This window comes from Oryzias latipes, chromosome 16 (genome assembly GCF_002234675.1).
Source record: "Oryzias latipes chromosome 16, ASM223467v1".
NCBI lineage: Eukaryota > Metazoa > Chordata > Actinopteri > Beloniformes > Adrianichthyidae > Oryzias > Oryzias latipes.
In genome coordinates, this window is record NC_019874.2 from 30,145,804 (window position 1) to 30,169,025 (window position 23,222).

Below are 23,222 nucleotides of genomic sequence, written 5' to 3' on the forward strand. Positions count from 1 at the left end.
ACACGCTTCACATGCTGAGGCCTCATGAGGGGAAGGGAAAAAAACGGACATTCTGAAGTTAATTTTGAAGGCGTGGGTTGTGGAAGAGCAGGTCAGATACAATGAGGCCCTTTTATCTGCGCTTCCATCTTTTTTTAACCGCCTGTGTCATATCCAGTCGTTCCGGGCGGCTTTTGGGAAACGCACCAACATCCAGCATCTCTCCATTGATAATTAGGTTTCCTTGATTTGGTTTTGAAGCCCCACTGGTCACAAAAAAAAAAAAAAAAAAAATGTCTTTTCGACTCAAAGGGAGTAAACAAGAATATTTAAAGACACGCAAAGATTGACTTGAGGCTGGATGTTGATCCACTGCAGACCGCGTCTGTTTCTCTTCTGGTTGGAGGCTGTGGTGCTTTAAACTGATGCTCGTGTTACCTGGTCAGATGGGAATTTCTGCTGCTTCCGTGTTTTCATGAAGCCTTTTTTTCACCACTTTTCTCTTTGCTATGTGACCTCAGTCGTTTGGCCTGCCCTCCATTTTTATTCCCAAACTTTTATCTCCCTGCAGCTGAAATGGACGGCCTGTCCGACCTCTCCCCTCCCGGCTCCAACCACAACCACCTGGGCTTCTCCCAGCAGCAGCCCATCCCCGGCAGCACGGCGGAGCAGACCCCTTCCTCGCCGGTTCCCCCTATGCCCCACGGCCCGCCGCCGCACGGCGGCCAGACGGCGAGCCGACAGCCCCAGCTCCCCGGTCTGCACCACCCGGGCCTGGTGTCCACCCCCATCAGCCCCCAGCTGGTCAACCAGCAGCTGGTGATGGCGCAGATCCTCAACCAGCAGTACGCGGTGAACCGGCTGCTGGCGCAGCAGTCCCTGTCGCAGCAGTACCTGAACCACCCGCCCGTCAACCGCAGCTCCCACAGCAAGCCCATGGAGCCGCAGGTGGCGTCCAACACGGAGGTCTCCGGCGAGATCTACCAGTGGGTCCGGGACGAGCTGAAACGGGCCGGCATCTCGCAGGCCGTCTTTGCTCGGGTGGCTTTCAACAGAACCCAGGTGAGACGGGAACGCCCTCACTAAAACGCCACAAAAGACGGAATTTACTAGAAACGTTGACTTTATTTCCCTCTGGTCCCTTTTGATTTTTGCCGGTGTCTCCACTGTCGGTGTTGTAGAAACTAAAACCGAAACAAACGGCAGAAAATGTCTGCCTGGAAATCCGTGTATTTTTTAAGGTTGAACCACATCGTGAACCCCCCCCCCCGTTTTTAAACGGCTTCCTAAAGTTTCTTTCATTTTCTACATTTAAATTTTTTACATTTATATGCATTCACAGCACTTTAGCCAACTGCAAAGGCTTTACAGGTAAAGATGAAATACATTTGGAATTCTTACAGCAAAAACAACAAAATCCCACTTCTGACACCAAAGTAAAAAGTGCGTCCCCCCCACCCCCCCACCTTCGGGCTCGGTTGTGATTTGAAACTCCTTTTCAAAGACGTCTTAAGACCGCTGCGTTTCTGAATCCTGATAGCATCGCCGCCGTACCTGAGGACTGCTGGCAGGCTGCCACGCCAATGAGCCCAGCTTCAGTCGTTAACATCCTTTCCCGCTCTGCTTCCATGTGGCGCTCGACTTCATTGTCGGAAGAACAACACACAAACGCGCACACACACACACACGTGGGTGTTGATTTCTCCAAGGGACAGCTTGTTTCTTTAATGTTGGCGCTTTTATCTGAGCAGAAAAGAACCGGTGTCCTGCTGCAGGTTAGCCCACCGCCGGTTTTTTGGTACATTTCAAATATTTTTTATCTCAATTTGAACCCTTGTGGTGTCTTGTGGGGTCAAAATGACCCCCCCCTTACAGTGACGTGTTCTCCCTACCATGACAAAGGTGGATAAAGGTGGAAAGATTTCACGTAGTCCATGGACACCAGTGAAGATCACAAATCATTGAAGAAAAAAGGTTCAGAGCACTGTCTAGTGGGTCTAGATGACCCAACTCCCAATGTTAAAGTGCCTTGAATAGCACAAGGAATAATTAGGAAAATCCTGCAGATAAAACCGTTTGGATAAAACTCTGTTCGGCTCATGTTTCCTGCTCGCAAAGACTCACTCTGGGGAAAATCAAGATTTTCAACAGAAAGAAAATGAAGCTCAAAATTGTATTTCTAAGCATTTTTGGGTTCAAATCCTCGTAAATAAGGAGCGGAAGAATGAATGTTTGAAAAAGATCGTATTTTTGTATAAAATGTGGTGGGCGGGGCTACAATCTCCCTGCTCCGCCCCGTTCTGATCCATCCACCTGCAGACAAAATGATCCACGAACATCTGAGCTGGAATCTGGATCTGCTCACCGTTTTTTAGTGGCCTGTCAGGTTCAGGGCTAAGCCAAGGGTGTAAACAGAGAGCTCTCAGCAATGGGGAAGCTGGGAAAAAAGGTCCCGCCCACAACTCAGAGGTGAATTTCTAACAAAACACTGCCGCTCTGCAGAAACAATGTCCTAGAGCAGTGTTTTTCAACCTTTTTTGAGCCACGGGACACTTTAACCTTGACAAAAATCCCGCGGCACACCAGCATCCAAAAAAATAAAAAATAAACAGAAATTCATGGTCTCTATTGATCGACAGCCCCCCCCCCCCGCAATCTCACGTGCATTTTGTGATAATTGTGGCCAAAAAAGCAGGAAGTTGCGGCTGTTTTTTCTAAGAGATGAAATAAAAGTTAAATTAGAAAATTTAGAAACTGTTTGTTTGTCCGTTGAGGTTTCTAAACATTTCACGCGCACTCATTGTGCGCTGGGACACTGGCCCTTTAAGCCAATGCATCATGGGAGATGTAGTGTGAAAACTGCCGAAAAAGGGCAGAAAGACTCGCGTCTGTGAGCTTCATTGTTTTGTTCATGGTCTGACACCGGACTCTGTGGAAAGCTACACCGCTAAAGACGAGCTTTAGATGGTATTTTTGTTGGAACTGAGAGAATTTATGAGCAGAATTAAGAACAAGGAAGTGAAGACTTTAACCACTTCTGATTGGTCAGACTGCTGACATGTGATTAAGCCTTCAACAATGATTGGCGGAGACAGGTTAAGGGGCGGGACTTTCCCGCAAACCGCTATAGCTGCAGGTAAATACCGTCATTCTTATCAAAATGTCTTTAATAGAATCAAATAAACACAAAGAAAAAGTAATTTTAAGATCTTTTATATTCCTCACTACTCAGTGTTTTATCAGGGCCTGTTTGGATGAACAAAGAGCTGATTTCCTGGAGATGGGAAATGTTTTTAGATCAGTGAATGATTAATGAGGGTAATTTCCCACGGCACACTTGACCATCTCCCACGGCACACTAGTGTGCCGCGGCACACTGGTTGAAAAACACTGTCCTAGAGAACACCTTTTTTATAATAAAAAAAAAAATGTTTTTTTTATTTGGCTATAAACAACTATCATAATTAAAAGACCACTTTGAAAATAGATCAAAGGATGACCAGAGTCATTAAAGGTTTTAGCTGTGAATAAAAAACAAACAGGAATCCTTCTAAACCTGTGAGGTGGGTTTGCAGAAATACTCAGATTCCTTCTTGTTCTTTAACAAATTGCTTTTCCTTCCATTTGCTTTGACGTCTGTTATCAGAAAGGTAATCACCCCCCCCCCCCCCCCCTTACACCCCCACCCCCAAAAGAGAGAGCATAATGAGACTGATGGTCGGTCACATGCTCAGACCGGGAACGGTCGCCTCCGCGGCTGATGGGAGGAATTAGCCTGGCGTTCTGTTGGAGGGTGTCCCTTTAGAGGATTATTTATTAGGTTTGTGTTTTTCCACAAGCCCGTGTTAATAACAGGAAGGCGGCGCGCAGCGACACGCAGGAGCTGCTGTCGATTCAGGAGGTAAATCAGAGGAGACAGAAGGGAGGAGCTGCGGTCGACTTTCCGATTGCCCACACAGATATGCAGGCGGGGATGATGCCAGGGAACGATACGCATGCACACGCCACGGCGGCGCTAAAGTCAACCATGCGTCCGTGCGCCCCCCCTTCCCCCCCCTGCCTCCACTGAAAGGCTTCTTCAATGAAAACATTTGATTTTTAGCTCCATCTGCATCAGATCCCGAATCAAAGAGGACTTGGAAGTTTCAAAGATGGTTAATAAACATAAAAAGAGAAAGAAAAAGTGCGTGCCCCCCCCCCCCCCCCCCCCCCATCCCATCACCTTGTTTTATTAGAAAATCACACCTATTGACGGTGACAGAAGTGCAGCGGCGGCTGGCGCAGTGTGAGGCTAAGAGCTGATGAAAAGGCCCAATCACACATCTCTGCTAATGGACTCATGGCTGTCTCATAATGACGGAATCGAGCGCCATTGAAAAGTAAACAGAGGAGACACTGATTGCCCACTGAACAAGACGTTTCAGGCAAATAGCTGCACTCTTATTAAAAAAAAAAGAAAAAAAGTCAGATGTGGAAAATTACATTCAAGCAAGTGTAATTCATTCTGAGATGAAACAAGCTTGTGTGAAGCGGTTTTGTCATCCGCGGGTTTGACTCGCAGCAGAACAATTCCCCTTTTCCACTTCAAGAATCCTTTTATTTTCATGGGATGGTTTTATTTATGAAGGCATGAAATAAATTTTCGTTTTTGAGATGCTTCAATTAACATTTTTTGTATGGAGTGGGAAAAAAAAGAGAGAAAAATATCATTTAACGATTAATTTCACTCCCACGTCCACTTTGGGAGTCTAATATGCAACGACTGGTCAATGTGCAAAAGGGAAACGGCGTTCTGAAATCCTGCAATAGGAAGACGGCGGCACTTTTTGCTGCATCAGCGCGAGCCTCCACACGCTTGTTTCCCTTTGAGACGTCTGCCACAGTAGAGTGGAGGAACTGAATGAGGCGCGAGGCGTTCAAGGCGACGCGGAACAGAAACACAGCGACCGGCCGTCTCTAAGAATGTAAACATGAGGCTGACGACAAACCGGGTGGTTCTTCGGAGAAGCCCGAGACTTTCTGTCGACACGGCTAAAGCAAACGCAGGACTCCAAGGCGTCAGTCTGACAGACAACAGAGGGCGCCATGGCAACCTGACGGTAGCACTCCGACGCCTTATCTACAAACCAGAACTTTGTGGAATTATTAATCTCAGCATCTGTTTATATTAGAACAATCATGTTGTTGCTCAGACTTTTAGAAACAAAATTGACGTTTAAACCAAAAACCGAAAAGGTGGACTGAACCAAAATGTAAAGACTGATGGACTAAAATATCCAGGCTCACTGTGGATCTTTCCGTTTTACCAGAAGTCCATCTGTGGCGATTTTACCGGGGACGAATACTGGATCGGAAACCGGCCCCCATCTTTCAAACTCAGTCGGAATCGGATGTTGGATCCAATACTTATTCTTTTTATTATTATGATCAGCGCTCTATATTTCCAGATTCTTATTACAGGTAGACTGTCTACTAGACTTCTGCACGCAGCTGTTTTAGCTGTACAGCGCAGCAGAATGGCGAGAAATCCATAGATTCTGACTTCCGTGGCCAAGAATTGTTTCTATAAACCTTTTAAACTGACAGCAGCTGTTATTATTTAGTTTAACACAAAAAAAAAAGAGTAAACGTTTGGGGAAAAAAGAAAAAAAACGATCCTGTATATTGAGAATTAAACGTAGAGAAAAGTATTAAAACAAACATCACAGCTCCAAGTGTTAATTTGACCCCCCCCCCCCCCGGTCTCCTCCTGCAGGGTTTGCTGTCGGAGATCCTGCGTAAGGAGGAAGACCCCAAGACGGCGTCCCAGTCGCTGCTGGTCAACCTGCGGGCCATGCAGAACTTCCTGCAGCTCCCAGAGGCCGAGCGCGACCGCATCTATCAGGAGGAGAGGGAGCGCAGCCTCACCGCGGCCTCTGCCATGGGCTCCGCCCCCCTGATCAGCACGCCGCCCAGCCGGCCTGTACAGGTACAGTGATTGCGTGCATTTAAATTCTATAAATGAACAGATGTTAGGATGAAACCAAAGCAAATGGAATGGGGAGATGGTCCCTCGTTGATTCAGTGGCTGTTGGAACCAGGCTGATGCCGTGAGGTTTTGTGGTTTTGGGGGTCTTGGTAGACCCTTTGAACCAGGTCTTGGTGTCTGCAGCATCTCCGTTTTTTTGTTTTTTGTTTTGATCAGAGCTGTTGCATCCAGGGACCACAAAAACCTGGAGTAGTTCAGACTGAGGCGTTCGTGAACGCAACCTTTTCAGTCTATGGATAATGGCCCACATCATCACCCCTCCACCGCTGTGCATTACACTGGAAGTCCTCTCGGAGCAAGGTTCCCGCCTTTGACTGATCCGTCTGAAGGACTGACGTCATTGGACGGCTCCGATTTTAAGTTCTTCATCCGCTCTGCTGTGTTCATCAATGCTAACATGCTAACAGTTACTCTGCAGTTTCTGACCTGAGCTCGTTCAGTCTTTGGCTGAAGAACGACGGAGTCTTTCCAGACATCAGGCGGCAAAGATGGTTCCTGTAAAGACGTCTCCTCCCGTATCGCTCGTGCTCAGTTTGATCATTTAATCAAGAACATTTGATGAGGAGCACTTTGTTGCTACTTAGCCTAGCCGTTACTATGGAAGCAGTTCTGTTGTGGTTTTTATACATGAGCTCTGAATTTTGGTTTTTGGATTTAACAAAGAGTCCAGCGACTAATCTGTCGTGATGAACACAAATGAATGGGGGGAAAAATGACCTGAAAGGATGAGGAAAAAGAACCGCACATGTATTGTAGCCGATATCTTATCCACAACCGCAGATGTTGACTTTTTATTTACATTTTATTTTAATTCTTCTTTGTTTTATTCATTTATTTAGTGACAGGAGACTCTGTAATCTGAAGCTTTCTAGGATCTCCTGAAGAAAAAGACGTCACACTTCACAGATGTTGGTGTCTGGGCTGTTTCGTACAAACTTATTCCTCTTCATGAACGTTTCTATGTGACACTGAACCGCCCGGCGGCCTTCTGGTCTTTAAGTGAAGCTTTGAGGCTTCAGTCTGACGTAAGCGGCTCTGAAGAGCTGATCTCCTGGGATCGGTTCCTGTGACGCGTTCAGCAGGTTGTTGTGAAATGTTGTGTTTTTTACTGGCAGTCGCTGGTGAGGAACGGTATGCAGGACCGCCTCTGATGGTTTTATGGTTTTCTGTCTGTTTGTGGGACGACCTGAAGCTGGATTAGGGTTCAAATTCCCCCCAAAAAGACCTAATCCTTCCTAAAGCGCTCAGACTTTTGAGTGGGGGAGATCTTCCTCGTGCAAGACCTTAAAGGTGTTACTCGCCGTACCTGAATACTTCTTAATGCGCCTTTGTGTCCCCCTGCTCCCCGGCCCCCTCCCCTCAGCACACAGGTGAGAGCGCCGCCGGATCATTTTTGGTGCTAATTTTGACCTTCTTAACCGCCACTTCCAAAGCGAGGCTCGCTGGGATGAGGCCAGACTTCAGACCGCAGCCCTGCAGCCCGTCTGCAGATCGCCGGCCCCCGTCTCAGGGGTATGTGGCAGCTTTCTGCCACGTAAACCCCTTTTGAAGTGCGTCCGGCGGCGTCGGGGAGGTGAGGGGGCGGACAAAGGCGCCCTCTGTCTAGAGCGCTTGGCTTCTGTTCAGGTGAAGCGCGCAGAAACACAGAGCCCACCCATCCGTAAGCCTCTCCCCCTCCCACCCTGAAAGGCTCAGTGTGGCAGCAGCAACCCCCCCCCCCCATGCATAGATGTAAAACGGGTTATTCTGTGGCTTCACGCTCACTTTGCAGGGTCACAGCTTTTCCCAGAATTCCCTGGTGCAGTTTCAGGATGCACCTACAGGGGAGGGCCGCCCTCCTCCCCCCCCACCTGAGAGCGGCTTACATAACTGAGCAGGAAGGTGACACAACGCATCCGAACGCAGCTGCGTTTATGTCGCCCACAGTACCGCCGACACATCTGTGCGGTAGCTGGAGGCCGAACGCTCTCCTCCGTTATGACTTCAGCTCAGACATTCATCATATAGACCTGTTTTCTGCACAATCCTCCACGCGAGCACAAAGGCGCGCGTCTGCACGCCGTGTACACCTGGCCAGCTGCCAGCCGCTCTTATGGAGCGCTGCGGCGTGAATTTACGCACATAAATCAACCGGGGTGGCAATCCAACCCGAGACAGAGGCGGCTTTTTATTGGCCTCATAAAAGCAGATGCAGAGGTATGTTTTCCCCCGTGTGTGTGTGTGTGTGTGTGTGTGTGTGTGTGCGCTGATGGGTCGGTGCACGCCCCCACGCCGCCACGGTGCCGCCCCGCTCGGGCCGGGGTGCAGCGGTCGTAAAGAGGATGAAATGCTCCGACATTCCCGTTTCACCACAAAGTTTGGGGTTGTTTTGCAGGCGTCTAGACAAACTCTGGAGTTTCTCTGGATCCGTTTGCGTCTGCTGATCTGTTTTCTTCAGAGCGGTATGCAGGCATTCATATGCTAAACGCGCTTCTGTCACGCCTCTATTAGGATACTTGTTACCTTGTCAAAGGATTTTTGTCGAGATGCAACAAGCCTCTGATTACATCTGATTGGATTTCACTTGACTTGAATTTGCTGTTTAATCAGCCGCTTGAAACGTGGGAATCTCTTCCAAGTGTTTCCGAGCTGAGCGGCTCTCTGACAGCTCTGTGGTTTCGCACCCGCAGCCCCGCCGCGAGGACTGCAACAGCATCCGACCCGAGGACTGGAATCCACGCATCCCTGTGGGCATTTCACCTGTGAGTAGAACACCGCCTTAAACGCCACCAGCCACTGCCCCACCCCTCATGAAAGGGCAACCTTTCTGTCACGCTGCAGGTGAAACCGTCGCCGCTGCCGAGCGAGTGGAACGGCAAGACGGAGAGCTGCATCCTCAACATCAACTCCACCATTTATGACGAGATCCAGCAGGAGATGAAGAGGGCCAAAGTGTCGCAGGCGCTCTTCGCCAAGGTGGCTGCCTCCAAGAGTCAGGTACGGGTCGTCCCACGAGCGGGAAAGCATCAGGAACAAAAGTCAACTTTAGATAGAGACGGCTACCGTTTGGGTGTTATCCGATACTTCTAAAACAATTTTGGTCCCTAAACGGTGCCCATCAACTTTTTCCAAAATGACTGAAGTGTGGGCTGCACGGTGGTTCAAGTCCCGGCTGGGTGACCTGAACCAGAACACCAGCGGGGGACCTTTCAGTGTGGAGTTTGCATGTTCTCCCCGTGCATGTGTGGGTTTTCTCCCCCCACCGTCCTAGAACATGCTCCATAGGTTACTCTAAATTGTCCCTGGGTGTGAATGTGAGTGTGCATGGGTGTGTGATAGTGGCGACCTGTCCACGGTGTCCACAGCCTTTGCCCACAAGTGGCTGGGATAGGCTCCAGCAGCCCCCTGACCCTGAAAGGGATAAAACGATTAGAAGATGACTGACTGACGTGTGCTGAAGCAGCATCACAGGGTTAAGGAGGAGCGCCTGAATGTACCTTTCTGTCTGCAAAGGGGCCGTGTCACAGCCGCTACCTACATTTTTGCATTTTCCATGTTTGAAATTTTGGTCTTATGTTATTGGTGGAATGCTATAAAATATTCATCCCATTGTTTTCCTCTTTCTCTTTCTTTCTTTTAGTATCTTTCCCCATTTTTTGCCACTTGTCTCCTCCTACTGTTTTTCTCAACATTCATCTATTCAAACGTTCAGCTCTTTCAGCTTTTTCCAGCTCTGACTTTTGGTCCTTCAAATCCTTGAACTTTTCCAGATATTCCAGGATTTTTGCCTCCATTGAAATCCATGGGGAATCCTTGAAAACCTTTGCTTCTTTCTGTGGTGCAGAAGCTCGCTGGTTCGATACCCGGTGCTCGCATTATTGTGCTGTTTTCACTTTATTTATGGTCAACTTTTAATCATTTCTTTATTTAATTTTTTAATTTTGCCCATGATTACTTACGTTTCATTCTTTAATCCAGCTGCACAGCCTTCGACCCTACATTTTCTTCTGGAAACGCTGCTCCTTCTGGTTCTAGTGTTTCTTGCGTTTTTCATTCGTTAATGTGCGTAGAGTTCCGACGAGGGTTTCTGACGACGGGTCTTTATGTGAATGTGGTCGTTTGAGAATTTTACTCTGTGTATTCGCAAATATTACTTTAATCCTACGAAATTGTGCGTGACTTTTTCGAGATGCAACAAAAAAAAGTCTTTCCACGACCGTTCCACGAACAGTACTGACCAAAAGTTTGGACACACCTTCTCATTCAAAGAGTTTTCTTTATTTTCATGACTATGAAAATTGTAGATTCACACTGAATTTTATAAATGTAATATTGTAGGTTCTTCATAGTAGCCACCCTTTGCTTTGATTACTGCTTTGCACACTCTTGGATTCTCTTGATGAGCTTCCAGAGGTAGTCACCTGAAATGTTTTTCACTTCACAGGTGTGCCCTGTCAGGTTTAACAAGTGGGATTTCTTGCCTTCTAAATGGGGTTGGGACCATCAGTTGTGTTGTGCAGAAGTCAGGTGGATATACAGCTGATAGTCCAACTCAATAGACTGTTAGAATTTGTGTTATGGCATGAAAAAAGCAGCTAAGTACAGAAAAACGAGTGGCCATCATTACTTTAAGAAATGAAGGTCAGTCAGTCCGAAAAATTGGGAAAACTTTGAAAGTGTCCCCAAGTGCAGTCACAAAAACCATCAAGCGCTACAAAGAAACTGGCAAGCTTGCTGACCGCATACTGAACCAGCATGGCTACCACAGCATCTTACAGCGGCATGCTATTCCATCCGGTTTGCGTTTAGTTGGACCATCATTTATTTTTCAACAGGACAATGACCCCAAACACACCTCCAGGCTGTGGAAGGGCTATTTAACCAAGAAGGATAGTGATGGGGGGCTGCGCCAGTTGACCTGGCCTCCACAGTCACCGGACCTAAAGCCAATCCAGATGGTTTGGGTGATCTGGACCGCAGAGTGAAGGCAAAAGGGCCAACAAGTGCTAAGCATTCTGGGAACTCCTTCAAGACTGTTGGAAGACCGTTTCAGGTGACTTAAAGCTCATCAAGAGAATCCAAGAGTGTAAAGCAGTAATCAAAGCAAAAGGTGGCTACTATGAAGAACCTACAATATTACATATTTTCAGTTGTTGTATATAATTCCACATGTGTTAATTCATAGTTGTGATGCCTTCAGTGTGAATCTACAATTTTCATAGTCATGAAAATAAAGAAAACTCTCTGAATGAGAAGGTGTGTCCAAACCTTTGGTCTGTACTGCATGTCTAACGGACTTTTCAGGCATGAACCACTGATGTATGACTGTTACGTCGCGCATATGAGGCACATGTCACGTTCAGTTACGTGACTGACGCTCAAATCTCTACTGCATTGCATATAAATATCGCAATAATTACACGCCGTTCATGTTCCACGCTGATTTACGTGTTCTTTGCGTGGTTTTAACGTGGTTCATTCGTGACACGTCTGTGAAAATTACACGTAAAGATAAAAATCTCACTTTTTCCACATGTGACCAATTGTCGTCTGTGCAATATGAGCAAACTTTATGAAGTGACTCTCATTCACGGCCTTAACAGTCTGCACTGCGGCGTTGGATCTCCATTTTTAAGACACGCTGTATGTAGAAGTAAACAAGGATGTCACTGCTCATCGCCATGACTACGGCTTTTTTTTTGTTTTGTTTTTAGGAGCCCCCCCTCACAGCCACACCCTTTCTTATACGAACCCGCCCCAATTGCTGTAATGGTAAAATGACTGACATTTTTTCGAAACATTGAAGCACCGACTTCGGCGTTTCCGTACAGTACCGGTAGCTTTGTTTACGTCTGTTCCGTATACTTTTCAGTACCAGAGTTTGGACTGATTTGTCCTTTTGACGCGCCGCCATCAACTGTTGTTCTGAAGCCGCCCTCCATTCAAAACGATGAGAACAGCAAAACCATTTCTGAAAGTGACTGAAGCATCGGAAACCCAATTTAAAGACTTTCACACATTTCTTTCACACATCTAATCATCTTATAGACGTTGGTGCATCAGCTCTTTGTCTTTCTGGGTGTTTAAGACGTCGGCCGGATAGCGGATCGTTCCAGGCGTCCTCCACCCGACGCGCCGTCACGCCCGCTTTTTAATAGAAAGATCTCCGAGCTTCCAGGCAGCTCTGTTTGTGTCCAAACAAACGAATCCTTGACGTGAGAAGCGTTTATTTACTCCCCGCTTTCATAGACGCCTCCCAAATCTTTTTTAATTCTATATGTGCAAAATATGAAAAACGGCACAAAAGCTGCCTGTGTGCGTCTGCAGTGAGTCAACAGCCGGTCTCGTCTTATTGAGGGTTTGGAGTTCAGCAGCCGACGGTGTTGCAACACCAAACAGAGTGTGTTTATATTAGCTCCACGCCGTCCGACGACGAGGGGCCCCCGCCATCGTCTCACAAAGAGCCGCCGATCCGAGCGGGTGTGTGTTGGAAACAGAGAAATTAAAGAGGAAGCACGGCAGCACTTTAACTCTTTATTAAAATCAATTAAGGATGCAGCGCCGAGGACTCGCCATTAAAGGTTTGCATGTCGCTGGCAGAGTTGGGGAAGATTTTTACACAATTGGGCTTGATGAAGAAGATTTGAGGTGTGTGTATGGGGGGGGGGGGACAGAAATGGATCACCAAGGGCGGAATAATCTGGAAATATCTGCAAAAGCTTTATTTTTTTCTTGCTGATTAGGATGATTATAGCCCCAGATAGCTTTGTTTTACCAAAATTGCAGTTTGATGCACAAACCACTGTTTTTGTTCAGAAGTTCAAAGACGCGCTGGAAGGATGGAGAAAGAGAAAGGAGGAGCATTAACTCGCTCATGTCTGTCTCCTCAAATGAGTGTTTGTCTGGGAGCTGCTTCCCACTCCACCTTTCTCCATCTTACCCCTCGACTACCTCTGCCCCCCCCACCACGCAGATTTCTGCCTCTATTTCACGTTCCATTCATGGCAGGCGGGTGTGAATGTGAATCGAGCAGCAGATAAGAAGTGTGCTAATTATGCCTCTGAAAAGGGGCCTGTGAGAGCACTTATCTCTGGCTCCATCTCCTAATGGGCGCTTCCCGGGCAGCTGGTCCCCCCCCCACCACCACCACCACCCCTACTGTACCCCCGTCCCTACCCAGCTGACATTGCCACAGCGCCTCCGAACCGACAGCAACCCTGAACCCCAAAAAGACAGACGCCGAAGTCGGCTTTTAGCCACTTATTGCTGTGGGTTGTGAGCGCCTGTGCAGTTAGCATGAGGTTAGCATGAGGTTAGCATGAGGTTAGCATGCAGTTAGCATGAGGTTAGCATGCAGTTAGCATGAGGTTAGCATGCTCTTGGCATGCTCTTGCAGCATCTCAGGGTCAGCACGATGTGAGGAAAACTTGCGATATTAGTGATCAATATTGCGACGCCGATATAACTTGCGATACATGAACGAATAGCGAAACATCTAAATACGTCATTTCCGTGTCACTGCAACAGTTTCATTTAAATAAGAGTCGAATTAACTTACATTGTACTCCAAGTGACCCTCGTCTCCGGACATCTAACATAGAATAGCTCCATCCGATTGGTCAATGCATCAATGGATTCATTCGGCTCGTGAAATACTTCAAGCTGCCGTAAGATTGCGACTTTCGCCGTCTTTTGCGATACGCGTCGTATTGCACAGCTGGATATCGCGATAACGATAAATTTGCGATTTGTTGTGCAGGCTGCAAGAATAGAGCTGTTGGTTTAGCTTCTGAAATCAAAGTAACTCATCAAATCTGTGAAGTTTTTTTGTTCTTTGTTTCTCCATAAAAATCCAAAAAAAGAAGACGTTCATGAGAGACGAGGCCGTTTTAGGGTCAGTTTCAGGCTGATATTTGATTTTCTGACCGGTGTGAAGCTCCTCCTCCTCCTCCTCCTCTGAGGCCCAGCAGGTCCAGAGGAGCAGCGCTGCTCCTCCTCCAGCTGGCTTCCGCCTGAGCGTTTGGGGGTGAAGCTGTGCGTCAGAGTCCTGCCAGCATGTAGGTTGGTGGAGGATGGGCCACGCTGGCAGCGCGCCCACACGGGGTCCAGGGAAATAAATTGTAGGGGGAGGGCGGCGGAGACGCCCGACTGCTGACACCGGCAGCGACCGTCCCGTTCAGCTGGGTGTGCTTCAGACCTTAGCGCCAGGTTCCCCAGCATGCCTTTGTCCACAGTGAGTGGGTGTTGCTGGTCCTGGGGAGTTATAAAAACGACCCGATGGAAGCCGCGGTGTACTGACGGCGGTGCGCGCTCGTGCGTCTGCTTTTCAGTCACGTGTGCGCGGCGGCGCTGATTGTTGTGTGTTGGCGAGGTTTCTGGAGAGCCGCCATTGTGTTCTCTCTTAGGGCTCGTAAGCACACCGGGCCTCTGCCAGACCTGAAACTACACACACACACACACACAGACAGTGTCTTTACTGCTACACATTCAGAGCAGGACCCACAGAAGCTGTGAATCTAACCTAAGCCTTATTACTTCATCAGATTAATGGCTGCCGCTCTCTTCGGGACCCAGCCCGCGGTTAATTTCCGTAATCCGTGCAGCCGCCCAGATGCCGTTCACTCTCTGATAAAATTCATTGATCGAGCGATCCGAGTCGGGAGGCGGAGCTTCGGGAGGCAGGACGGGTCCGACCCCCGGCGGTTACACATGGTCTATCAGGGGGTTTCATTCTCAACATGTGAGTGCGACGGACAGCTCCTCTGCCTCCCTTGTTGGGGGGGGGGGGGGGGGGGGGGGGGTCAGCTGCAGCAGCAGGGGGGGGGGGGATGGGTGCATTCTCCCCCCCCCCCCCCCGGAACTTGACTTCCGCGTAGAAAACATCGCCGACCCTTCCTGAGAGGAGCCCCCTCCTGTGGTGAAACAAGCGCCCCAGGAGCCCTGCGCTCCACCCCCCCACCACCACTACCACCGCCACCCTGACTACTCAGTGACCAGCAGATCAGATCACTGTCGGTGCCCCCCTCCCCCCCAGCTCGCTTATTCTCCCCTAAAAGAGGCTACGCTAATTAGCCAGGCTCTAATGAGACAGAATGGCACTGATCTGGTCCACCGCTGCGCCACCGGAGGGGGGAGGGGGGGCAAGCACGGAGGGGGGGGGGTGTGTGCTGGTGCAGCGGAGGGAGGGTGGTGGTGGGGGGGGTTGGTTTATGCCATCTGTCTCCCTGCACTCGCCTGGCACGACAGTCCCTGGTGGACCGAGGGTGGGGGTTGATGGTGACGAGCAACTGCCACATTGGTCCGGGGAGAGGGGGGGCGGGGGGGTGAGGGCTGGTGGGTGGCAGCACTGATGAGCAGAGGAAGGGGGGGGGGGGGGTAGGGGGAGGTGTAAATACTGCAAAATTCTTGACTTCCTGACAGAATCGGCTTTTCCCGTCATCAAATCTTTTCATGTAGAGAACGGCGGCGCCCTGCAACGCCCACTGTTACCCCACTCACTCACACACACACACACACACACACACACACAGACGGCCTGCGTCGCATCAGTCGCCGCCTGACAAGACGAGCAGCTGGCTGACCTTTTTCCCGTGTCTCTTTCTAGACGGTCGTGGAGGAGCCACTTTGCGTTAAAAGTCGAGCTCTGAGGATCTGAAAGGGCCGTTTATTAATTGATTTATTTATTTATCTCCCGCGCCTGCTTGGTTATTAGGTTGCCATGGGAAACGGGCTGAGCCAGGAACCCCCCCCCACCCCCCCCTCCATTATTGAAGGCACAATTTCTTGAACTGGAGACTCAGCTGTCTGAATAATTAACTTAGCCAATGAGTTATCTTGCGAGCGTGGATACCCCCCCCCCCCCCCCATCTCTGATTGTTTAATGGACAGTGGAATTCCCCTCAGCGCCGCCGCCTGTTTGCTTGAGCCGCCCTCCTCTTCGCAGGGAGCACCGGGTCTGCACTGAGCATGCTCAGAGCATTTTGTGCGTGCGTCTCCCGCCATCTCTCTCACTTACGCCTTACACGCCACCTCTCACCCCATCTGTCTTCCACCGTGCAGTTCTCTCCATCCATCCTTCCTCGCCCTGTGAAGGATCTGCTCTCAGGACGCTCTGCTCATATTTTATGCATTATTAAATGATAAACGCGAGCAGCAGCTATTAGCCGCCTTGCCCCAGCCGAACGCTCTCCAGTTTGAGACGTCGGCCCCGCTCCTGAAGGTGTTGGATACCCACCCGAGCGTCTCCGCCTCTCCTGACGGACCACACAGGGCTTGTTCTGAGGCCCGTTCTCGCTAATCTGATCAGGCAGGCAAATACGCCGGGAAAAGCGCTTTAATGATCCCCCTAATTACCTCAAGTCAATACCAACTGTATTATTAGACTCGGGGAAAATATTCCATTAGGGTGCCCCCCGTGGGAGTCCCCCCTCCCTCCCTCCCTCCCCCCTCCCCACCGTGCACGCCGATGTCACGCGCCGCGCGCCCCCTACGCTTGTAATTAATTTTATTTACACACGCAGGAATGCACAAGGTCGCACCTGCAGCCCGGAGCCGCCCGGCTCGGCCCGCCTAATCAGATCTGTCATAATTACCATTCTGCATGCTTCTGACACACGCCGGGAAATATTTCAATTTAACCGCCGCCGCCGCCACCAGCTCCGGCAGATGCAAGTGTGAGGGGGGGGCTGCACGGGGAGATATTAGGACCCATCCAAGTCCTCATCCGGCTCCTGCTCTCCACTTTATAACTCAACCACAGAAAGGAAAGAAAAGACTTTTCCACATGGATGTTGGCGCCTCTGTGGTTATTTTCACACCTGATTAAAGAAGTTATTAAAAATTAATTTTCCTGCAAGTCGGTGTGAAACTTTTACATTCCAATTATTTAGTTTTTATTAGTATCTGAAGAAAACTTGTAGAGCCATTAAATCACTTATTTACCTGACATAGACAATTTGCTGCTTCTCCGCTATTTCAATCTCTAATTCAATAAGATCAGTCGTGATTTATCAGCTTAATTATACTTTGATATTAGCAATTAAACCCCAGCTTTGAATTAAATCTCAATCAAGCTCTTATAATTGATGGAATCAGACTGCATGTAGGTGCTGTGTGTGCGTTTGTAATGTTTTTTGTTTATCTGGAGTTCATCTCCGGCGTGTTTGTTATCTCGTGTGCATTCATCCTCCATCTGCCTCATCAGTATTGAGCTGAGAAGTGGATAAACAAGAGGTAAATTTGTGGTGGGAGAGTTCTGTTTGAACACGGCGCCGGCAGTGCGATCGCCCAAATATCAGCCCACCACCGGGCTAAACTAGATTACGCCGCAATTTGAACAATCCTAATATTTGCTACAAAGAGGCAGGAGTGCCGGAGCCTCATCAGCCGTTTTGCGCGTAAGATCAATCTGCGACGCTTAATGGGACGACGGATTTAATAACATGTGATGCTGATTGATATTTATGGGCGGGTTGGCTGTCGGCGGAGGTGAGACGCGTCGCCGTTCCTGCTGTGCGGCACCGCGGGGAAACTCCCAGGTTGTTCTGGAGTTGGTTGCAGCTGCCAGGAACTTTGCAGAGAAGCAGTAAAATGTATTGTTAAAGCCAAAAAGCCACACAGATGTTTAATGCGCCCCGTTTTTTTGATGGAGCGGTCATTTGCCTTTGGTTATTCTTTACGCTCCATCTGCTTCTATTTGCCGGCTGGAAAAATTCCCCCCAAACACCTTATCGGCTCGGCGGCGTGACGTCAAGCGCCGCTCGGCTTTGTTGCGTGCGAGTGTTGACGTGTTCCTGCCGCGCTCGCCGTCAATCTGTTCGCGTCCGCGACTCGCTCATTGTACCTGCAGAGGTCGCGACCTCCCCGGTTAGGCCGAGACTTCCCCGCGTGGCGGCTCCGGCAGGATGAGTCAGTTCCTCCGCTGCAGCTCAGCGGCTGACACAAAAGAGGACGGTGACACAATCTGGCAAATGCAAGCGAGTCGTGTTATTAATGACACACATTTTTTAAAAGGACAAATGATTTATATGACTCAGTTTTTTAATCCTTCACAGGCTTTCCTGGAGAGTTCACAATCCGCTTTAGCATTTTCCTCTTTTGTTGTTGCAAATGAAGCCATCCTCCGGGCGTCGTGTTAAAAAAAAAAAAAAAAAGAGCGCGGCTCAACAATAAACCCTTTGATTAACATATGGTGCACAGCTTTGAAAGGTTATAAAATAGCAGCTTTTTGTTGGAAATTCCTGCCACTGTCGTCCTTTTTTTTATTGTTTAGTAAGTAAGAGGAGCTGAGATGAATCCACGATCTGCTGAGATCTAGTAAAAGTGGCTGAAGATGTTTTCCCACCACGTTCTTCACTCAAACTTTCTGAATTAATCATAAACTCTGGAGGTGAACTCCAAGATTGAGCAGATTTTTCTTTTAAAATCTGAACTTTTTCCCGCTTTTAAGGCTAAAAACGCCGCCAATGCTGAGCAAAGAGGAAAGCGGAAGCACCTGTTGGTGCATCTAGTGCCTGCATTGAACTTTATTCTGAATCAATCTATTGATCAAAACGTTTCCTGGAAGGCAGTTTGGTTAATATCAGCTGAGGGCCTTGAGCAAAAAAAAAGTTCTGCTGTTGTTGAAGATCATCTCCATGTCAAAACACTGCTGGCTGTTGTTTTTAGCAGAGCTCACGTCTCTAATGAGCAGATAAAACTGACGCTCATCTGGATGCTCTGTGATAATTATCCCGTTAAACTCTCATATGAACAACAAATTCCATTGTTTCTGTCGCCGTTGCTGCTCAGATTCCAACCAGGAGGGAGAGAAAATATTTAGACAGACCTTTGTTCTTCGCTGAAGGTCTAAAGCTCCGTCGGAAGCGTCCGAGCGACCGCGTTACCACTGTGCATGTCCAGAACGTGTAAACCGCGCGACGACGCTCGCTGAAAGTTAAACCCGTTGAACTTTGACCAATCGGAGACTCTGATCTGGTAGTGACGTATGAATCCATGGAGGTGCCAACCGTTTGAAGATCAATCATGAAGGAGAAATGAATAACTCCGGTTTGTGATATTGCACGGCATTTGGACATGCGCTCGCCTCGGTTGAGTTATCGTGGCTCTGTGACTGTCAACGCGATTCCAATGGATTCTGATGTGGAGAAAAGCAGCTTTTCATGGTTTCAGGAACGTAAAATCCCATCAGTTTCTACCTGCCGTGTCTGGAAGTGTGCATTAAAACTCAAACCTTTAAAGGCAACAACTAAAAAGGTTAAAACAAATAAAGAGTAAAATATAAACTGAGCAAAATGGTAAATAAATGCAAAAGCAGAAACAAAACCAAACGCACCAGCAGAGACAGGAGTACGTCAAATCTGGCTGTAAAAGTAAGTTTCTACAAGTTTTTCAAGTGTTGAATATCAGAGTTACGGTCGTTTTTCTGCTCTGTGGGCATCGCCATCATGTCCGTTTATGACCTCACAAACTTCTGACCTTGAAAAAAGTTACGAGGGAAGAACATCAACAATGTTGTGGAACAAACTAAGACGGTCTCATGCTTTTCAAAAGGCCATGTCCCAGCTCAATCCTTAGTAAAATACATAAAAAAACAATGAGATTCAAAACGGTCGTCATGGAAACAAAGTCTCATTTTTTTACTACGCATTGAATGGAGAGTCACCTCCTGGTTACCTGGTGAACAGACCAGACTGCCAGAAACGTAACTTTTAAACCGGATTCAAACAGGAAGTCGGCATCTTAAAACCGCTCTTAGGACATCATGCAGTTACAATATTTGATCATATGGGGGCGCCGTGCCCAAAACAAGATGGGGGGGGGGGCGGGGTTAAATTATTTTTGCTCCTTTGTGTTGAACAAATGGACGTTTTTACCTTCCCTTTAATCTAATGGCGAAGCACCTGCATCTAGGTGTGTAATGATTGATGTTCTATTCGATCCATGTCATGATTTGTGGTTGCTGATCCAATACATGGTCCGATTCACTACCACACTGTATGGTCACACGTCTTTGAAAATGTGTTCATTTTCTGCTGCCATGACGCGTGTTGTCTGGCGTGATTCACCTGGTCATTTTTACGTTACAATAAAATAAACCCATCCGGCCTCAATCCAAATGTTTTCCCACAGAATCGATTTATTTGATTTTAAAACTACTTTTTGTAATGGTTAATTCAATTACCAACTTGGCTCAGACTCATCGATCTGGTTGGATTGTAGGTATAAAAAATGGATGAACCCATTAAGATCCCTACTTTCATCCCTTTTCTCTGTTGTCGCTTGTTTCACGTGGTCACCGGACCGCACCAGAGTTCACTTGCAAGCAAACAAAACCCTTGTTTACTTGTTTGGTCCACATTGGAGTTCAGGTGACCTTTCACACCTGTCATGCACTGCATGCCGTCTGAGTCAACACAGTGTAGTGTGGACCATATAGCTCAGTGTGAACGCGTTGAAGACTTGTGGTCTTTAACCCTTTAACGCCAGAGTGTTGACGTTCTTTGAACTGCTGTATCTCTTTGACAGTAACGTGATTCTTTGTAGAAGTATTTATGTAATTCACTTAAATCACATAAATGGTGAAAGATGTACGGAATGCCAAAGGGCGGGTGTTGTTTAGGCGTCGCCGGCGACATCTCTGGTGTTAAAGGGTTCAACTCTACAGTCCGTTTTTGGTCGTTTTTCGTCTGCGGTAGTTCTGTCTGCCAGCTTCGTGGAGGAAGAACGGAGTAAGGCATCATCTTCATCCCACTTCTAGCTCTTTCGGAGACACAGAGGAGGTTGTTTTGGCTCCCCTCCAACAACTGTCCCAGTTTTCCAAAAATCCCCTCCTCTGACTCTTTCTTTTCCCCCTTTTTTTTGGTCATTTTTAGTGCTTGTGGCGCTTCATCTTTTCATTAGCCGTCTTTGAAGCTTTATTTTTGGTCGGGTAGTAATTGAAGGCTAGACGGGGGGACGGGGAGGGGGGGCACAATGGCGAATTGATGGACATCTGTTGGCTTATTTTATTTATTTTGGCGGTGGCCGAGGTCATCTTGATGGGGCTGATAACAAGCAAATGAGATTAAGGGGAAGGTGTTGGCCCGGGCCATGTGACCAGTCTGCCCCGCAGAGAAGCCCGTTTGTCTCCGCTCGCTAGGCGCCATGTTCTGCACGGCCGGGTGAGCCCCAGGAGAGTTCTGGACGCCGGTCTGCTGAGGATCATGGGTCTGGGCTCTAATGCGAACTCCTCACTCACTGGGTTTAACACTCGCTGACGGGATCGGAGCTGCAGACCACAGGACGGCTACACGGTGGTGGTTGTTGTTCTAAACAAATTATTAATTAAAAGCGCGGTACCAGCGGCGGCGGATTATGCTGCAATATTGTCGCAGGTGTGTGCCAGCATAGTAAGATAATCCTGTGCCTGTCAATATATATTCAGCTTTTCAATGAACCTGTTTACAGCATCTGTGAGTTTAATCATGTTTTACCCAACAGACCGCATTTCCAGTTCAGGCAGGAAGTTGCTAAAGAATATTAATTATGCGGATCAGCTGAGAGGCCAGCTTGTTTTCTGGTTTAGAAGAAAACTTTCCCCAAATAATTCTCTAGTTTGAAGAAAGGTTCAAATCTTCTACCTTCTTTTGGATCATTTCTGGTTGTGGTCTGTTGATCACAGCATATTGTTCCGTTTCCTGTTGGTCTTTTGATTGTTGCTGCTCTTAATCGGTGGTCTTCACGTCCTTCCACGTCGAGCACCGTGGCTTCTACGCATCTGATTGATGGAGCCTCACCAGAGGAGTTTTTTGGAGTCTGGCCTCCTGATCTCTTCCGGGAAAAAACCTCCACATCCTCCCAGATTGTCTCGTAACCATGGAGATTAACTGCTGTGCATCGACTTTAGGTGGTAAATGTGTGAGGTTTTCTGGTGTCTGAGCCCCAGAAAGTCTGGATTCATCGACACGTCTCCAACTGTCGTCCTAAGTGGTCTCAAGGTCTGACGTTTGTTACACAAGAACCCTAAAGTAAGCATTTTGAGCCTCACACGCATGTTAACTCCTGTAAGTTTGGATATTTGACACACAAACTTGAAAAATTAGGAGTAAAAAGTGAAAAACGTTGCCTAAAATTCTCTGACAGTTTGTACCTCACAAATTACTTTAAGGGAAATTTGCCTTTTCTTCTTCTTCTTGTTTTCATTTTGGCAGCGAAAGCGAACGGGATCCGCTGCGAGGAGTTGTCCCGTGTTGCGTGGCTCGCTCTGCTTTGCGAGCTGGGCGGGGCTTAGCCGCAGAGGTCAAATGCAGACCAAAGTGTGGCGACGTGGCACATTTGGAAAGATCTCTTCTGCTGTCTACATGTAAAGATCCGTTAGCTTCCAGAACCGAGTCGCCCCACCTTCCACCGTTAGGATGAGTTTGTCCTCTCAGCCGTGGGCATCGGTCGGCTGACGGTTTACGGCGCCGCCGCTTTTCCTAAACAAATGTAGGTTATCTGTAAGCGGCCGTGACCCCTTTAATAAATCACAGCTCGCTGTGCTGGTCCTCAGCCGGGCCCGTTCTGAGCTCTTTGTTCTGTTTATTTATAGAGAGCCCTTAATGATCTTCAGCAAAACCCAGAGCACACTGGATTGAAGAGCCCTAGATTTTTGTTTTCTGGAACGTATTGGGACACTTGAGCGGCAGGGGCAGCAAGTTGCATGATCCAATCAAGAGCAGTTGGTGCTTGTCAGCTGCGGTGGAGTGCCTCCACAAATTACATTAAACAATAAAGGGGAAAACCGAGTTACAGCGGTGTGATCGGATCACCGGAGTGGGGGAATGTTGAACAGCCGGTCCTGATCTGCTGCTGAAATGCTCGTAGGTTGGACGTCCTACCACGGCGGCGTTTCGCCGCTTCCTGAAGATGGTTAACAGGTTTATTCATCCTTCAAGAGCAAACTTTTCTCCTCGCTGCTGTGCCCGCCCTGTGGAAGCAATGCAATTACACAAACACAAGCGGCTCTTGATGCGGCCGTGGAAACTGCTGACTGTCCTCGGAGCTGGCCGACGGCGCGTTAACGGCTGCTCGGCGCTCATCGCACACAAGTGTTTTCTTTTTTTTTTCTTCAGCCCCCTCTGTGAAGCTAAAGTCCTGCTCAGGAACTGTTGCAGTGATGAAGTCATGTTTTGTTTTTGTTTTTTTTTGTCCTCAAATGGACTCGCTGGCGTTGAGAAGTTCACGTCGTGCTTTTGTTTGACGGCTCTGCTACTTT

The 23,222-nt window shown here is 48.2% G+C and overlaps 1 protein-coding gene across 4 annotated transcripts in view; it reads left to right on the forward strand.

Moving 5' to 3' along the window:
* The window catches only part of satb1 (SATB homeobox 1), a 66,424-nt gene that overhangs the window by 32,092 nt on the left and 11,110 nt on the right, over positions 1–23,222 (forward strand). For all 4 annotated transcript variants that reach the window (XM_023964087.1, XM_023964091.1, XM_023964090.1 and 1 more), the window contains 4 exons: positions 551–1,041; positions 5,735–5,947; positions 8,677–8,748; positions 8,828–8,983. In XM_023964087.1, coding sequence (XP_023819855.1) covers positions 551–1,041; positions 5,735–5,947; positions 8,677–8,748; positions 8,828–8,983 — 932 coding nt within the window. The remainder of the gene's footprint in view (positions 1–550; positions 1,042–5,734; positions 5,948–8,676; positions 8,749–8,827; positions 8,984–23,222) is intronic.